We start from the raw sequence: 17,596 nt of genomic DNA, 5'->3' as shown, positions 1-17,596 counted from the left end.
TCTAATACTTTAAATTTCTAGTCTTAATAAATTTAATAATCAAAATCTTTCTAAGACTTAAACAACTTATTTAAAGTTAATTAAATCTAATTGATTTAGTAAATCAGATTATTTTAAGGATTTCAAATGTTTTTAAAAACCCTATTACACATGAAACCACACAATGGTTAAAAAGTATCATTTCACCTGTATAAATGTAGATGACTCAAAAGGATTAATCTTATTGATAGGTTTGATTCATTTTCTTATACTGGAGTCAGATACTTTCTGTTTGAACTAAAAATAAATACGATTTCCATTGGCTTTATTATATTGTGATAAAATGTGCATATCAAAATTAACCACCTTAGCCATTTTAACCATACAATTCAGTGTCGTTAAGTACATTAACAATGTTGTGTATCCATCTCCATTATTTCTGGAACTTTTTCATCACCCCAAACAAACTATACACAGTAAACAATAATATCCCATTCTCCTCTTTCCCCAGCTCCTGGTAACCTCTGTTCTACTTTCTGTCTTTATGAGTTTGCCTCTTAGATACCTCACATGAGTGACATCATAACAGTATTTGTCCTTTTTTGTCTGGGTTTTTTTAGACACAAAAATGTCTTCTAAGTTCATCTGTCAGTTTTAGCTTATATTAGCATTTCATTCCTGTTTATGGCTGAATAACACTCCATTAAAATATGCAGTTGACCCTTGACCAGCGTGGGCGGTTAGGGGTGCTGACCCCCTGTACAGTTGAAAATCCAAGTATAACTTTTGACTCCCTAAAATCTTAACTAATGATAACCTGTTGACTGGAAGCCTTACTGATAGCAATTAATAGTCGATTAACACATATCGTGTGTGTTATACGTACCATATACTGCATTCTTACAGTAAAGTAAGTTAGAGGGAAGGAAAAAACTCACAAGAGAAAGTACACTTAATGGTATTGTCTGTGTGAGTGGACCTGTGCAGTTATAACCCGTGGTGTTCAGGGGTGAACTGGACGAACACATATGCACGTGTATATACAGCACATTGTTTATTCATCTGTTGATGGACACTTGGGGTTGTTTCCACCTTTTGACTATTGTGAATAAGGCTGTTGTGAACACTGATGTATAAATAACTATTTGAATCCCTACTTTCAGTTCTTATGGGCGTATGCCTAGGAGTGGAATTACTAGATCATGTGATCTTTTTTAAATTTTTTGAAAAACCGCCGAACTGTTTTCCACACTGACTGCACCGTTTTGTATTCCCACCAGCAGTGCACCAGGTTCCCTTTTCTCTACATCTTGCCAATACCTAGTATCATCTTTAAAAAAATTTTTTTTTAAAGATTTTATTTATTTATTTGACACAGAGAGCGAGCGAGCGCACAAGCAGGGGGAGCAGCAGGCAGAGGGAGAGGGAGAAGCAGGCTCCCTGCTGAGCAGGGAACCTGATGTGGGGCTGGATCCCAGGACCCTGGGATCATGACCTGAGCCGAAGGCAGACGCTTAACCGACTGAGCCACCCAGGTGCCCTAATTTTTTTTTTTTAGTAGTCATCATAATGGGTACACAGTGGTATCTTGTTGTAGTTTTGGTTTCCTTTACCCTAATGACTAATGATGTTAAGCCTGTTTTCATGGGCTTATTTGCCTTTTGTATATTTTCTTTGGAGAAATCTATATTCAAGTCCTTTGCCCATTTTTGAATTGTTTTTTGTTGTTGAGTTTGTAGGAGTTCGTTTATTTTCTGGGTATTAATCTCTTTTCAGATACATGATTTGCAAACATTTTTTCCCGTTCTTTTTGGGAATGTCTTTTCTATTTGAATTGTCTTTTCACTCTCTTGTCAAGTGTCCTTAGATGCACAAAAGCCTTAAATTTTATGTAGTCCATTTTATCGAATTGTTCTTTTGTTGCCTGTACTTTTGGTTTCATATTCCAATGTTATGAATATTTTCCTGTGTTTTCTTCTGAGAAAATTATAGTTTTAACTCTTAAGTTTAGGTCTTTGACCCATGTTGGTTTTATTTTCATATATTGCGTAAGATAAAAATCCAACACCATTCTTTTGTACATATTCTTTGTATTTCGAAATGACTGCCTTTTCCTCTTTAAATGGTCTTGGCACCCTTGTTGGAAATCAACTGGTCATATATGTGAAGATTTCTTTCTGGATTCTCTTTTCTGCTCTGTTGGTCCATATGTCTGTTTTTATGCCAGTACCACATAGTTTTGATATAGTTTTGTAGTAAGTTGTAGTAAGTTTTGAAATCACAAGGCACGAGTCCTTCAACTTTGTTTCTCTTTTTCAAGATCATTCCACTATTTGGTGTCCCTTGAAATTCCATATGAATTTTAAATGAGTTCTTCTTTCTTTTTCTTTTTTCTTTTTCCTTTTTCTTTGTTTGAGAGTGAGCGAGCAGAGGTGGGGGGGCAGAGGGAGGGAGAGAGAGAATCTTAAGCAGGCTCCATGCCCAGCACAGAGACTGACCTGGGGCTGGCTCTCATGACCCTGAGGTCATGATCTGAGCCGAAATCAAGAGTCGGATGCTTAACTGACCGAGCCAGCCAGGCGCCCCTGGGATGAGTTTTTCTATTTCTGTAAAAATGCTTCCGGGATTTTGATAGTGATTGCATTGACTCTGTAGATTGCTTTGGGTAGTATTGGCATCTTAACATTAAGTCTTCCAGTCTAGGGGTGCCTGGCTGGCTCAGTTGGTAGAGCATGTGACTCCAGATCTTGGGGTTGTGAATTTGAGCCCCATGTTGGGCTTAGATTACTTAAAAAAACAAGTTTTCTAGTCTGTCCACATGGGCTGTCTTCCCATTTGTTTAGGTCATCTTTAATTTCTTTCCGCAACGCTTTCTGCTTTTCATTGTACAGGTCTTTCTTCTTGGTTAAATTTATTACTAATTGCTTTATTCTTTTCAGTGCTATTTTAAATCAAATTGCTTACTTAATTTCACTTTTAGAATGTTCATTGCTAGCCTATAGAAATATGATTGATTTTTTAAGAAAGATTTTTATTTATTCATTTGAGAGAGAGCACATGCGGGGGGAGGGGCAGGGGGAGAAACAGACACCCCACTGAGCAGGTAGCCTGACACGGGGCTCCATCCCAGGACCCCGAGATCATGACCTGAGCCGAAGGCAGATGTCCAACCAACTGAGCCACCCAGGAACCCCTGATTTTTTTTTTTATCCTTATATTCCAATCTTGCTAAACTTGTTTGTTAGTTGTAATAGGTTTTGAGTGGATTTCTTAGGATTTTCTATATACAAGATCATGTCCTCAATGAGTAGATAATAGTTTTTTTCTTCCTTTGTAATTTAGATGTTTTTTATTTTTCTATAACTTCCAATATAGTATTGAGTAAAAGCAGCAAATAGGGCATCCTTGTCTTGTTCTTGGTCTTAGAGGAAAAACTTTCAGTCTTTCACATCTGAATATGATGTTAGCTGTGGTTGTTTCATATATAGACTGTATCATGTTGAGGAAATGCCTTTCTATTTCTAGTTTTTTGAGTCCTTTTATCATGAAAGGGGGCTAAATTTTGTCAGATGCTCTTTCTGCATCAATTGGGATGATCATGTGATTTTTTTCCCTTCAGTTTATTAATACGTTTGTATTCCATTGTTTTTCATTTGTTGAACTATCCTTGCATTCTAGGAGTAAATCCCACTTGGTAATTTTATATAATTGTTTAAATATATTATTGAATTTTGGTTTATTGGTATTTTGTTGAGGATTTTGATATCAGTACCCTTAAGGGATAGTGTCTGTGGTTTTCTTATAGTGTCTTTGTCTGGTTTTGGTATCAGTGTATCAGTTCAGGGCAATGCTGGCTTCACAGAAGTGTTAGAAAGTGTTTCTTCCTCTTCAGATTTTTAGAAGAGTTTGAGAAGGGTTGGTGTTAGTTTTTCCTTAAGTGTTTGATATAATTTGTCAGTGAAGCCATCTGGTTCTGGACTTTTCTTTGTTGGGAGGGGTTTTTTAATACTGAGTTAATCTCATAAATTATAGGTCTATTCAGATTTTCTATTTCTACACGAGTCAGTTTTGATAGATGGTGTGTTTTAGACATGAGCTTAATTTTTATGCTAAAAGCCAAATATATATTTTTTCCTAGCCAATATTTGAAGTTTAGTTAGGCGGCTTGCTTGGCTTTTATTTATTTATTTAGAATGATACCTACTTTTCTCTGCCTAGTGTTTCCAATGCTGCTATGGAGGAGCTATTAACAGCTGCAACCACGGGCATTTTGAGGCACATTGCAGCTGAAGAAGTGTCTAAGGAAAGGGAGCGAAAGGAGGAGGAGAGGCGGCTGGCTGAAGAGGAGAGGTGAGTGTGTCTTGTTCCTGCAGTGCACGTGAGGTCAGAGTGTGTGAGCGCAGGACAGAACCTGCCCTGGCCTGGGATGCTCTTACTGTTGTCCACTGCACTGGCATCAGAGCCACGGTTCACCTAGTGCCCTCATATACTGCAGCCCAGGTAATGGATGGGGGTCCGAGGCCATACCCACCTTGTGAGCAGCAGCCTTCCCCCACAGCTGGAGTTGGGGGCAAGGGTGGTGGTCAGGGGAGCTGGAGTGTGTGTGGCTTGTCTGGTGATTTCAGAAGGGTGGCCTTGCCGGGTTAGGCAGCACAACTCAAATCCCAACTTTCGAGGTTGGAGAGGGTGCTGACACTTATTTTTATTCTTAAATATTACCCTTGTGCTTTTTTTTTCTTTTACCCAGGTTGAAACAAGAGAGAGAACTGGCGTTAACTCAGCTGAGCCAGGGCCTGGCTACAGAGCTGACAGAACTTGTCGTGACAGAATGCGTGAGGGAAACCTGCTCCCAAGAGTTGAAGTAAATGAAGTGCTGGTATCTTGTAGTTCAAGAGTGTGGGCTGGTAGGAGAGAAGGGGGTTACTGAGGCACTGTGGCCAGGCTGGGACAGTTGAGGCTCGCTGTGTTTCACTTTGATAAGGAATAGCTTTTGGATAGCCAAACAGGAAAATGCCGTCCCTGTTCTTGAGTGTGTGTTGTCTCCAGAGAGGGCCTCACTTACACTCGACCTCGTTGTGGATCGTGCACTGGTTGTGGGGAAGTGTCTGTTAGCAAAATGATGCATTGGTAGTCTTCTGCACACCGAGGAATTTACTGTTAGTTTTTCTCAAGTAGAAGATCCTTTCTCTTGTTTCATATGTCAAAAGATTTCTTTGAGGTATCTCATTTAAGAATTTTATTAACTTCTTTTTATTTAAATTGAAGTATAATTAGCATGCAATGTTATATTAGTTTCAGGTGTACAACATATTGATTTGAAAGTTCTATAAATTTTTCATTGTTCACCATGATAAGTGTAGTCACCACCTGTCACCATACAACATTATTACAGTATTTATTATTCACTCTATTCCCTATGCTGTACTTTTCATCTCTGTGACTTACTTATTTTTGACTGGAAGTTTGTACATCTTAATCCTCTTCATCTATTTCACTCATTCCCCCCCCCCCCCCGGCAACCACCAGCTCTCTGTATTTAAGAATCTATTTTTGTTTATTCCTTTGTTCTGTTTGTTTAGATTCTACATACAATTGAAATCATATGGTATTTGTCTTTTTCTGTCCTTTTTCACTTAGCACATTATTCTCTATGTCCATCCGTGTTGTTGCAAATGGCAAGATCTCATTCTTGTTTGATGGCTGAGTCGTATTCCATTACACACACACACACACACACACCATATTTTTATTTATTACTGTATCTGTGGATAGTTAAGTTGGTTCCTTATCTTGGCTATATTATAAATAATGCTGTTATAATCATAGGGGTGCGTATATCTTTTCAAATTAGTTTTCAATTTCTTTGAATAAATACCCAGTAGTGGAATTACTGAATCATATGGTATTTTAAGTTTTAATTTTTTGAGGAGCCTCCATACTATTACCCACAACGGTTGTACAAATTTACGTTCCCACCAATAGTAGACAAGAGTTTCCTTTTCTCCACATCCTGGACAACTTTATTATTTCTTATCTCTTTGATTCTAGCCATTCTGACTGAGGTGATATCTCATTACGGTTTTGATTCACATTTCCTTGATGATTAGTGATGTTGAACATCTTTTCATGCGTCTGTTGGCCTTATATATGTCTTTGGAAGATGTCTGTTCAGGTCCTCTGCCTGTGTTTAATCAGTTGTTGTTTTTGGTTTGTTGTTGTTGTTTTTGGTGTTGAGTTGTGTAAGTTTTTTTAATATATTTTGGATATTAACCCTATATTGGATATATCATTTACAGGTATCTTCTGCTTTTCACTGGGTTGCCTTATTGTTTTGCTGATGGTTTCCTTCACTGTGCAAAAGCTTTTTATTTTGGTTATAATCTTAGTAGTTTATTTTTGCTTTTGTTTCTTTTGCCTGAGGAGACGTATCCATAAATATGTTGCTAAGGCTGATGTCCGAGAGTTACTGCCTATGTTTTCTTTTAGGAGTGTTAAGGTTTCAGGTCTCACACTGAGGTCTTTAATCCATTTTGAGTTTCTTTTTGTGTGTGGTGTGAGAAAGTGATACAGTTTCATTCTCATACATGTAGCTGTCCAGTTTTCTCTACACCATTTGTTGAAAACTGTCTTTTCCCCATTGTATATTCCTTCCTCCTTTGTTTATAGACAATTGACCAGACAGGTATGGGCCCTCTATCCTATTACATTAATCTCTGCGTCTCTTTCTATGCCAGTACCATACTATTTTGATTATTATAGGTTTGTAGCGTATTATGAAATTGGGATTGTGATACTTACACCTTTGTTATTCTTTCTCAAAATTGCTTTGACTCTTCAAGGTCTTCGTGGTTCCATACAAATTTTAGGATTATCTGTGAAAAATGCTGTTGGTATTTTGATAGGAATTGCATTGAACCTGTAGATTGCTTTGGGTAGTATGGACATTTTAACAGTATTAATTCTTCCAACCCATGAGCATGAAATACCTTTCCGTTTGTGTCATCTTCAGTTTCTTTAATCAGTGTTTTATTGTTTTCAGAGTATAGGTCTTTTACCTCCTTGGTTAAATTTATTCCTAGGTATTTTATTCTTTTTGGAGCAACTGTAAATGGGATTGTTTTCTTAATTTCTCCTTCTGCTACTTTGTTATTAGTATATAGAAATGTGGCAGATTTCTGCGTATTAATTTTGTATCCTGAAACTTTATCAGTTCTGATAGTTTTTGGTGGAGTCTTTAGGGTTTTCTATATATAGTATCACATCATCTGAAAATAGTGACAGTTTTACTTCTTTTTTACCAATACGGATGTCTTTATTTCTTTTTCTTACCTCGTTGTGGCCGGGACTTCGAGGACTGTGTTGAAAAAAATGGTGAGAATGGCACCCTTGACTTGCTATTGATCTTAGAGGAAAAGCTCTCAGTTTTTCACCATCGAATATGATGTTTGCTGTGAGTTTTTCATATTACGGCCTTTATTATGTTGAATGTGTTTCCTCTAAACATACTTTGTTGAGGGTTTTTATCATGAATGGGTGCTGTATTTTGTCAAATGCTTTTTCTGCATCTGTTGACATGATCATAGGGTTTTTATCCTTTCTCTCGTTAATGTGGCGTGTCATATTGATTTGCAAATATTGAACCACCTTTGCATCCCTGGAATAAATCCCACTCAATCGTGGTGAATTATTTTTTTAATGTATGGTTGAATTCAGTCTGCTAATATTTTATTGAGGATTTTTGCGTCTGTGTTCATCAGGGAAATTGGCCTGTAGTTTTCTTTTTTGTAGTGTCTTTGTTTTTGTATCAGGATGATGCTGGCTTTGTAGAATGAATATTTTTACGTTTATAGACTGTTTTCCTTTCTGTACCAAGAGTACCAGCTCTTGGTTTTACTGATCTTTTCTATTTTATGTTTACTCTCAGTTTCATTTATTTCTGCTCTAATCTTTATTACTTCGTTCCTTCTACAAGCTTTGGGTTTTGTTTGTTCTTTTTCCCCCTAGTTCCTTTAGGTGTAAGATTAGGTTGTTTATTTGAGATTTTTCTTATTTCTTGAGGTAGGCCTGTATCATTATAAACTTCCCTCTTTGAACAGCTGCATCCCAAAGATTTTGGACTGTTGTGTTTTCATTTTCATTTGTCTCCATGTACTTTTTAAACTTCTTTTTTAATTTCTTTCTTGACCCATTTATTGTTTAGTAGGCTATTGCTTAGCCCCCATTTGTTTGTATTCTTTCCATATTTTTTCTTGTTATTTTAGTTTCATACTGTTGTGTTTGGAAGAGATGCTTTATATGATTTCAGTCTTCTTAAATTTATTGAGACTTGTTCTGTGGCCTAACAAGTGATCTATCCTGGAGAATGTTCAATGTGCACTTAAAGAATGTGTACTCTGCTGTTTTTGGTTGGAATGTTCCATGTATATCTGTTAGGTCTAACTGGTCTCATGTGTTGTTCAAAGTCACTGATTCCTCGTTGATTTTCTGTCTGATCTATCCATGGATGCAAATATGATTTTAAAGTCTTCTATCATTACTGTATTACTGTGAGTTTCTCCTTTTATGTCTGTTAATATTTGCTTTATGAATTTAGGTGCTCCCATGTTGGGTATATAGATATTTTACAATTGTTATGTCCTCTTTTTGGATTGTTCCTTTTATCGTTATGTAGTGCAGTTTTTTGTCTCTTGCTATCGCCTTTGTTTTAAAGTCTACTTTGTTTGAAGTATTGCTACCTTGGCTTTTTTTTTTTTTTTTACTTCCATTTGCATGGTGTATGTTTTCCATCCCTTCACTTTCAGTCGATGTGTCTTTAGGTCTGAAGTGAGTCTCTTGGAGGCAGCATGTAGATGGATCTTGTTTTTTAATCCATCCAGTCACCCTATGTCTTTTGATTAGAGCATATATATGTAAAGTAATTATTGATAGGTAGGTATGTGCTTATTGCCATGTTAATTGCTGTCTGTTTGTTTTTTTAATAGTTCTTCTCTGTTCCTTTCTTCTCTCGTGGTTTGATGGCTTTCATTAATGATATACTTGGATTCCTTTCTCTTTATTTCTTGTGTATCTATTACAGGTTTTTTGTTTTTAAAGATTTTATTATTTATTTGACAGAGAAAAAGAGAGAGAGAGGGAGAGAGCGCACAAGCAGGGGGAATGGCAGGGAGAGGGAGAAGCAGGCTCCCCGCTGAGCAAGGAGCCTGATGTGAGGCTCGATTCCAGGACCATATATAACATTTTATGTGTATGGTAATCTGTATTAATGTGTATTGTGTGTATAATGTGTATTAATGTGTATTGATGGTCGCTTAAGAACTTTATTAATTTTACCTCCAAGCTTCAGGGTGGAAAGAAGTTCAGTGTGCAGGGAAATCTGTCTCTGTGCTTAAGCTCCCCTGAGGTAGCCTTGAAAGTGATGAACTATATTAGTACAGAGCACAGATTCCAGTGCAGATGGAGGACATAGCCAGGAGGCTGAAGTGTTTTGTTTAAATAATGTTTCTTTCCATCTTTAATAAATGGGAGTCTATTTCCCTGCTTACCATAAGCATGAGATCTCATAAGTGATGGATTGATATCTGTTCTTAATCCCAGGAAGGAGTGTTAGGAAATATGTAAGAGCTAGGACTTGCGATATAGTTTCTCACAGTCCCAGGAGACCTGGGCTTCAGTTCAGCCCCAGGGCTATCTCCACCTGCCACAGAGGATGGCTACTGGAAACAGGTCTTGCTTGTTTAAGCTACTTTGATTTTGTAAGTACATGTATTTGATAACATTTTCTGTGCTCCCTTGGTTGACAGAATTTTGTCATAAAAATCTTTTAGATATTGGTTTATCTGAGGGCCACTGCCGTGTAAAACATGGGCTGCCAGTCTTGGCTGTCGGCTCTCATGTACTTGAGACATTTCTAATTGGAAACATCAGATACTGCTGATGCGAAGGTGTTGTAGTTGTCTTACTGGTCATTTAAAAATTAAAATTTGTAACTATTTTCTTAAGATAAAGGTTTATTTATTAACTATTTGCAAGGGCTCTGTTGGACCTATGATCTAGTACCCTGTACCTCTCTTGTTCTTTTTTCCTCTATCTTTTCAGGTGTCTTACATTAAGTAAGATGAAAATCTTAAAAGCTTCTGTTTTTTATAAGATTTTATTTATTTGACAGAGAGTGAGAGCTTCTCTTGTGGCAGAGACATAATTACATTTCAGTAGTTAGAAATTGGGTCTTGCCATTTTTTAGGGCAAGCCCTCAATGTCTGTGGGCCCTGGGTGCAGTGTCCCCATCCTGATTGCCCTCTTCTGTAGGAGTGCAGTGGAGACAGACCAGAGGGTCCGCATGGCCCGTTGCTGTGAGGATGTCTGTGCCCACCTGGTGGACTTGTTTCTCGGGGAGGAAATTTTCCAGACTGCAAAGGAGACCCTCCAGGAGCTTCAGTGCTTCTGCAAGTATCTCCAGCGGTGAGTCCTGTGTCCCTGCAGATGAAATGGACGCACATGGGGAGAGCCTTTGACAAGATTATACTTTCAGAAATAGTCAGTTATATACACACGTGAAACATGTTCCTTCCTAAAGGGTAGATGCTAAGGGGATAAGTAAGGAATTAGGTTGGGAGCTTCTGTATTTCGACAAATATTTATGTTGCTTTCTGTCATTTACCCACTGCTCTTGACACAGAGAGATGGCTATGAATAAGCCAAACAAATTCTAGCTGTATGCACCCATGTGGATGAATTTCTAAACCATAATTTATAGTGAAAAAAGGAATTCTTAGGGAAATGTGTACAACATACAGTGTATATTCAAATATAGATTTGTTTATAGTAGTATAAACCTAAAAAAAAAGGAAAATGACTAACATAAACTTAGCATAGTGGTTACCTGTGGGAGTGAGAGGGTGTGTGATTGAGCAGGGCCCAGTGCTGGTCATGGCCACTGCTTCTTAATTGGATGGAAGTCTGTGGCTGTTTTATTTATCATGAATCTTTAAACTGGGCATGTACTATGTATGTTGTATGGTGATTCATTTCATAATTTCATTTAAAATAAGTCACAGTGTACCTTGAAGTTTCAACCACATAAGAGGGAATAGAGGGAGAAATGAGTGTCTTCCACAAGAGACCCCATTTTCCTCCTCAGAAGCAGCTGCTGAGTACCCATCCAGAAGTCTTCTGCCCTTTTTTGTGGTTGTTAGGACAGATGACAGCATGTTCTCTACTCTGTGCTAACCTTTCTTTACGCCATTTGAGGTCAGGTGAAGGCCTAACCACAACAACATATTGGACTCTTCCAGGTGTCGGTGGTACCATAAATGACCTACCTGGTTCTCAGCTGATGGACTTTCATGTGGCTTTTCTTTTTAGGTGTGACAAAGAGTGCTGCAGTGACTGTCCTTGTACAAACATTTCATACAGATGCACACATACCTGGAGATAAATTCCGATCAGTGGTATTTGCTGGGGCAAAGTATACATGTATCTTACATTTGTATCCATATTGCCAAACTGGCTTACAAAGATTGTTCAGCTTTAGTGCTTAATTTTAATTTATCACTTTTGTTGTTCACCACCACTCATCTGCTATCATGCCTTTCTTGTGCCTATTAATTTTAATTCTGATTCATTTCTCAGTTTGAGGACTATTGCTGAGAAAGATCTAAACATTGCCAGAAAATGTGCTTCCGTATGTTACAGCACTGGACTGTGGTTTTGCAGTTGTCCCTGTAGTAAATTTTAAAATAACCCAGTGATGATATGGTGGTATATTTTCCAGGTGGAGGGAAGCTGTTGCAGCCCGGAAGAAACTGAGGCGCCAGATGCGGGCCTTCCCTGCAGCACCCTGCTGTGTGGATATGAATGACCGGCTGAGGGCATTGGTACCCAGTGCAGAGTGCCCCATTGCTGAGGAGAACTTGGCCAAAGGCCTTCTGGACCTGGGCCATGCAGGGAAAGTGGGCATCTCCTGCACCAGGTTAGCACTTAGCCTGCCATGGCTGCCTAGTGCTCCCTTGCCCCACCTGGCTTTATGGAGAGCGTGGATTAATGTGTGCATTTGGAGGGAAGATGGGTAGAATCAGAGAAAGTGAAGATGTTGCAGGATTGTGTTCTTGAAGGTTGTCTTCCACTCCAGTTCTGGAAATGTGACGTGTTCCACGTGCTTTGATTTCATGGGCCTTTTCCACTTCACTCAGGGCCTGGTAACTGAATCTTACTGCGAATCACCTGTTTCTCCTCTGGTCTTTGTGGACATACCATGTCCATTCTTGTTGGTGGAGGTTCTTCTGTTCGCATGAGAGTGTTCGAGAGGCAGCGTTTGTGTTTGTGTACTGCTCGTCTCCCATGGTTGGCACTAGGGACAATAGATAATTGCTTGATATTTGTGGAATGAACAAGTCCTTTGACTAATTGGTTTCTTTATCAGCAAAAGTTTTCTTGGTCTCCTAAGCATTCCCCATCAGGAGACACTATTAACCAGTTAAAGTAACCAGTTACTTTCCATTCAGAGCATCAGTAAGTAATTTATCAAGCTCCTTGCATGGGCACTGAGCTGTCCTCATGCAGGCACAGTGTCCTTCTCCTTTCTTTGTAGGTTAAGGTGGCTCAGAAATAAGACAGCACACCAGATGAAGGTTCAGCACTTCTACAAGCAACTGATGAGGTCTGTCATGCTCCCTGGTGCGTGTGCTTCTCCTGCTGGGGCTTGTGCACTGGCTTACCCTCTGTGTTCTATCCCTTACAGTGATGCGGCATGGGTGCCCCTGGACCTGCCGTCCCTCGTGGCCAAGCACCTCCCTGGGAGGCGGGAGCGTGTGTTTTGGAAGCTGGTGCTGGTGTTGCCTGATGGAGAAGAGCAGTCCCCAGGGAGTCCTGGCAGGTCAGGAAGGGTTTCCCTCTCTGGGCTTTGAGGTTGAGAAAGTGACTTCAGGAGGCAGAGTGACTTCTCCAAGAGCATTAGGCATGAGGGACTTGTAGTCTGTTTTGTTTGTGACTTGAAGCAGACACTTCAGATTATTGAAATTTTTACTCTGTAAACTGGGCCCAAAAACACTTAAGAGTTGATCCTCATTTAATGCTGTGCTGAGGTGTATTGATTAGAGCTTGCTTCGTTGTAGATTCGTGGGGAAGACGGTTTACGGTGTGTTTGCTATAGTTCCTTTTTTTTTTTTAAGGAAAAAACTGGCATTTTTAAAAAGAAATCTAAGAAATTGACATGGCATTATTTCCTATAACCAAACTGCTTCCAGAAGTCACTTTAGAGCAGAACGTGTTACTTTTCTTTTTTAACTTTATTGACATGTAATTCACACGTTATAAATTTCACCCATTTAAAGTTTCTGTTTCACTGGTTTTTAATATTCACAGAATGGTACAACTATCACCACTAATTCCAGAACATTTCTTACCTACCAAGAAATCCCATATCCATTAGCAGTTATTCATCATTCCTCCCTGTTGTCAGCTCCTGAAAACCACTAATATGTTTCCTGTCTTCTGTGCGTTTTCGTATTCTAGACATCCCGTATGAATGGAGTCCTACTATCTGTAGCCTTATGACTGGCACCTTTCACTCAGCTGTCGTGTTTTCTGGGTTTTGTCTTGTAGCAGATATCAGTCCTTCATTCCTTTTTTTGTGGCCGAATAATATTCCATTATATGGCTATAACACATTTTATTTATCTGTTCATCAGTTGGTAGGCATTTGCATTGTTTCCGCTCTCTGGTTATTACGAATAATTCTGCTGTGATGAACACTCATGATACGTGTTTGTGTGGACAGATGTTTGCAGTTCCGTGTGTTGTATACAGAGTGGAACGCTAGGTTGTGAGGTAACTTGATGTTTAAAAGTCTTTGAAGAATTGCCAAATGGTTTTCCACAGTGGCTGAACCATTTTTCCATTCCTGTTAGCAGTGTTTGAGGATACTAAGTTCTCTGAATACATTCCTTTTTTAGCAGTTACTATTGAAACACATGCAAGCTAAGGAAAAAGTCATAAAGCTTGTAAGACAGCTGAGCAAAGAAGAGAGTTGTGGTATTTTGAAAGTATTTAAATGGTGATTCATTTCTTAGAAGAAAACAGCTGTCTTCTGATTCAGTAATAAGTTTGTTCACTAAGAAATACACATCACAATAATTCTTAAAGAGCTCAGGCATGAAATTTAGTTCTGTAAAACATGTATGTAGTTGATCCTTGAATAACATGGGGTTTATGGAGGTCAATTCCCCCTACACAGTTGGAAATCTTTTGACTCCTCCAGAACTTAACTACTACTGTTGACCAGAAGCCTAACATAAACAGTCGACATGTATTTTGCATGTTATATCTATTATATTACTATAGTCTTATAATAAAGCTAGAGAAAATGTCATTAAGTAAATCATAAGGAAAATACATTTATAGTACTGTACTGTCGTTATTAAAAAAATCTGCACATACTTGGACCCGCACAGTTCAAACCTGTGTTGTCAAGGGTCAACTGTATTTGAAACTCTTTTTTTTTTTTTTTTTTTTTTAAAGATTTTATTTATTTATTTGACAGAGAGAGAGACAGCCAGCGAGAGAGGGAACACAAGCAGGGGGAGTGGGAGAGGAAGAAGCAGGCTCCCAGCAGAGGAGCCTGATGCGGGGCTCCATCCCAGAACGCTGGGATCACGCCCTGAGCCGAAGGCAGACGCTTAACGACTGCGCCACCCAGGCGTCCCACTGTATTTCACACTCTTAAGTACCTTTTCTATTGCTCACAATCTTAGTGCTTCAGAATTTTAAATCACACTACAATGGACCCGGTTCATGAGTGTCCTCTCCTGTTGCCCTTGCAGAACTCCTAGCTTCAGTTTAAAATCACAGCCTGTTTTGTCCAGCTCAGCTTTACAGTAAGAGTTGATGTCTGTGAACCTACATCTCTGGTATTTCTCTTCCTTATTTTTCCTAAAAATCTTTATAGTTTACTTTTAGAATTAGAATCTTTTGAAGTGTCATTTTCTTTTATTCACAGAATTTTAGCGAACTGGTTACAAGTCAAGTTCATGGGAGGTGATGGCTCGGTGGGCGACACAAGCAGCGAGGCTGGGGGCATGCAGACACTCGCTCTATTTCATGCGCTCAGCAGCAAAGGGGATCAGACTGTCGCTGTCAACGTGTGTATAAAGGTGGGTGAGAATCACGTGTATTCACTTCTGTGATTTTCTTATTTCACTCATTCCCAGACATTGATGGAATCATATAAGTGCCTTGAAGTTTTGAAGGAGTGTAGGAGGCTCAGAAGCCCGTATCATGTCTGTTCCTCCTTGTGTCCTGATGACATCCCATGGACTTCCTCTTGGTGTGACATACCAAGCTAGATTCGCAGGAGTGCAGTGAGCCTTAACCATTTCAGGTTACAGACCTCTTTGAGAACTTGGTGAAAACTCAGAGCCACCCTGAACAAATGCATAGATTCACATAATCAGGAGCCCTGAACTCCATGGGCCTCTGGTAATTAACCCAAGAGGGATAAGAGACAGAGCATTTCACAAAAATGCAGTGCCTGTTATGTCATGTGGTTTGCCAATAGCTGACATCTTTATTGTAATAGCTTCCTGATACATAGTTTTTAATCTTATGCAGTTTTCACTAAACTTGGTCCTAGCTACTATGTAAGTTCAGTATTGGGCATTTCAGGTCAGTTGGTTTTGTTTTATATTCAAGTTGTCCTCAGTTTTTGATTATAAGTTCTAATTTTTGTTCTTTATAGGTGTTTGTATAGTACAAATGTTAACTGGTTCCCTGAGAGAATCTTTTTTTTTTTTAATTTTTATTTTGTTTTTATTGAAGTATAGTTGATATACAATGTTAACATTAATTTCAGGTGTACAGCATAATGATTCCATAAGTCTGTATGTTATGGTGTGCTCGCCACAATGTATTTACCGTCACCGTACAGCACTGTTACAGTAGCATTGACTATATTCCCTGTCCTATACCTTTTATCCCCCGATTATTCATTCCATGACTGGAAGCTTATACCTCCCACTGTCTTCCATTTTGCCGAGCCCCCACTCCCACCCCTCTGGCAACCATTACCTGAGAGATTCTTGTTTAATGAGAACCTATTTCCTCATTAGCTTCAAGCCTACATAAATACATTTTAGGTATTAGTGGTATTAGTGTATGTATTCAGATAAGCCCAGCTATGTATTTTATTACTTGGAATATAGCAGTGCAGGGCGGAAAGTGTGGGCTTCTGGATGGAGCAGACCTGGGGTTGGCAGCTGCTGCTCTGGCCAGCTCTTTGAGCCTAGTCGTGGTGCTTTCTATAATGTGGTCATGACTCATTGCACCGAGGTCTCATGAGGGCTCGCTGGGCTGCATGCTCGAATGAGGGCTCAGTGAGAATCTGCTGTCTCCGGTACGTCCTGACTTGGCCTACTGTGCTCAGACCTCTCCTCTTCCGAAGAAAGTTACCTTCGTGCCACACTGCTCATCTGCAAGTGATACTCTAGTCCGTGTTCCCTCTTCAAATTGGAACTTCTTCAAATTGTAGTTCGATTGTAGGGTTTTTGTTTATTTTGTTTTTCCATTTTATTTTATTTATTTTTATTATTTATTAAGTAAACTCTACACCCAATGTGAGGCTTGAACTCATGACCCTGAAATCAAGAGTCACATGCTCTTCTGACTGAGCCAGCCAGGCGCCTGTGTTTTTCCATTTTAATACTACTTATTTTATTTTCTAAATGTGAAAGTAATACATGTATGAAACTTTAGAAATATAAGGAAATATAGAGGAAACATAAAGATGATAAGAGCCATTTATGCTCTCACCATTTAGGGTTAACAGTCATGTCTTGGTTCATGTTCTTCTTTTTTTTCCTATGGCCATAAAGTCAGATTTCACCAACTGGACAATTAGTTTGTTGTTCATCTTGCTTTTATTCTTAAGTCTTTTAATCAAAGCAGTACTTGCATGTAGTTAAAGAGTCAGATCACATCTCATGATTTATAATAAGACATATCAGCCCTTGCCCCACTCCTAGTCCCTCTCCCCAGGGCTTGATTTCTGTTGTGTTTCCAGATCACATGCTTATGTTGCTCTTTCTCAACTTACCTACTTTAGATTCTTCACTGACTTTCCATTAAAATATATCTTTTGCTATACAATTACCCCCAAACTTAGCAGCTTAAGATAGCAAACATTTATTATCTCACAGTTTCTGTGGGTCAGAAGTGCAGGTGTGGTTTAGTTGGGTCCTCTAGCTCAGGGTTTCTCACAAGGTGGAAATCAAGATGTAAGCCAAAGCTTTGGTCTCATCTGAAAGCTTGACTGAGGGAAGATCCACTTTTAAGCTCACTGTCATGGTTGTTGGAGGATTCACTTCCTTGCAGTCTGTGGCTGGGTTCTCTCCATAAGGCAGCTTACAACATGGCGGCTGGCTGCCATCAGCTGGGCAAGATGGCAGAGTCTCTCTGTAACCTAATTATAGAAGTGACATCCCATCACTTTTGTCTGATTCTGTTTAAAGCGAGTCAGGGTAGGGGATCGTGCAAGAGGATGGGCACTAGAAGGTGAGATCGTGGGTGTGTCTTCATGGCTGCACCCTATGCTAGGTGAGGAGTGAACTCTTATATCATGGTCCTACTC

General features: G+C 39.1%; 1 protein-coding gene across 2 annotated transcripts in view; it reads left to right on the top strand.

Annotated features, from left to right (window-relative positions):
• MCM3AP (minichromosome maintenance complex component 3 associated protein) overlaps positions 1–17,596 on the top strand; it is a 50,213-nt gene that overhangs the window by 19,330 nt on the left and 13,287 nt on the right. For both annotated transcript variants that reach the window (XM_045776899.2, XM_045776900.2), the window contains exons 15-21: positions 4,198–4,329; positions 4,727–4,840; positions 10,285–10,437; positions 11,750–11,947; positions 12,566–12,634; positions 12,716–12,850; positions 14,972–15,125. In XM_045776899.2, the coding sequence (XP_045632855.2) occupies positions 4,198–4,329; positions 4,727–4,840; positions 10,285–10,437; positions 11,750–11,947; positions 12,566–12,634; positions 12,716–12,850; positions 14,972–15,125 (955 nt within the window). The remainder of the gene's footprint in view (positions 1–4,197; positions 4,330–4,726; positions 4,841–10,284; positions 10,438–11,749; positions 11,948–12,565; positions 12,635–12,715; positions 12,851–14,971; positions 15,126–17,596) is intronic.

This window comes from Ursus americanus, chromosome 4 (genome assembly GCF_024610735.1).
Source record: "Ursus americanus isolate L20-20 chromosome 4, mUrsAme1.1.p, whole genome shotgun sequence".
In the NCBI taxonomy this organism is placed as follows: Eukaryota; Metazoa; Chordata; class Mammalia; order Carnivora; family Ursidae; genus Ursus; species Ursus americanus.
The sequence above is the reverse complement of the archived record's forward strand: the minus strand, read 5'-3'. Positions and strand labels throughout refer to the sequence as shown.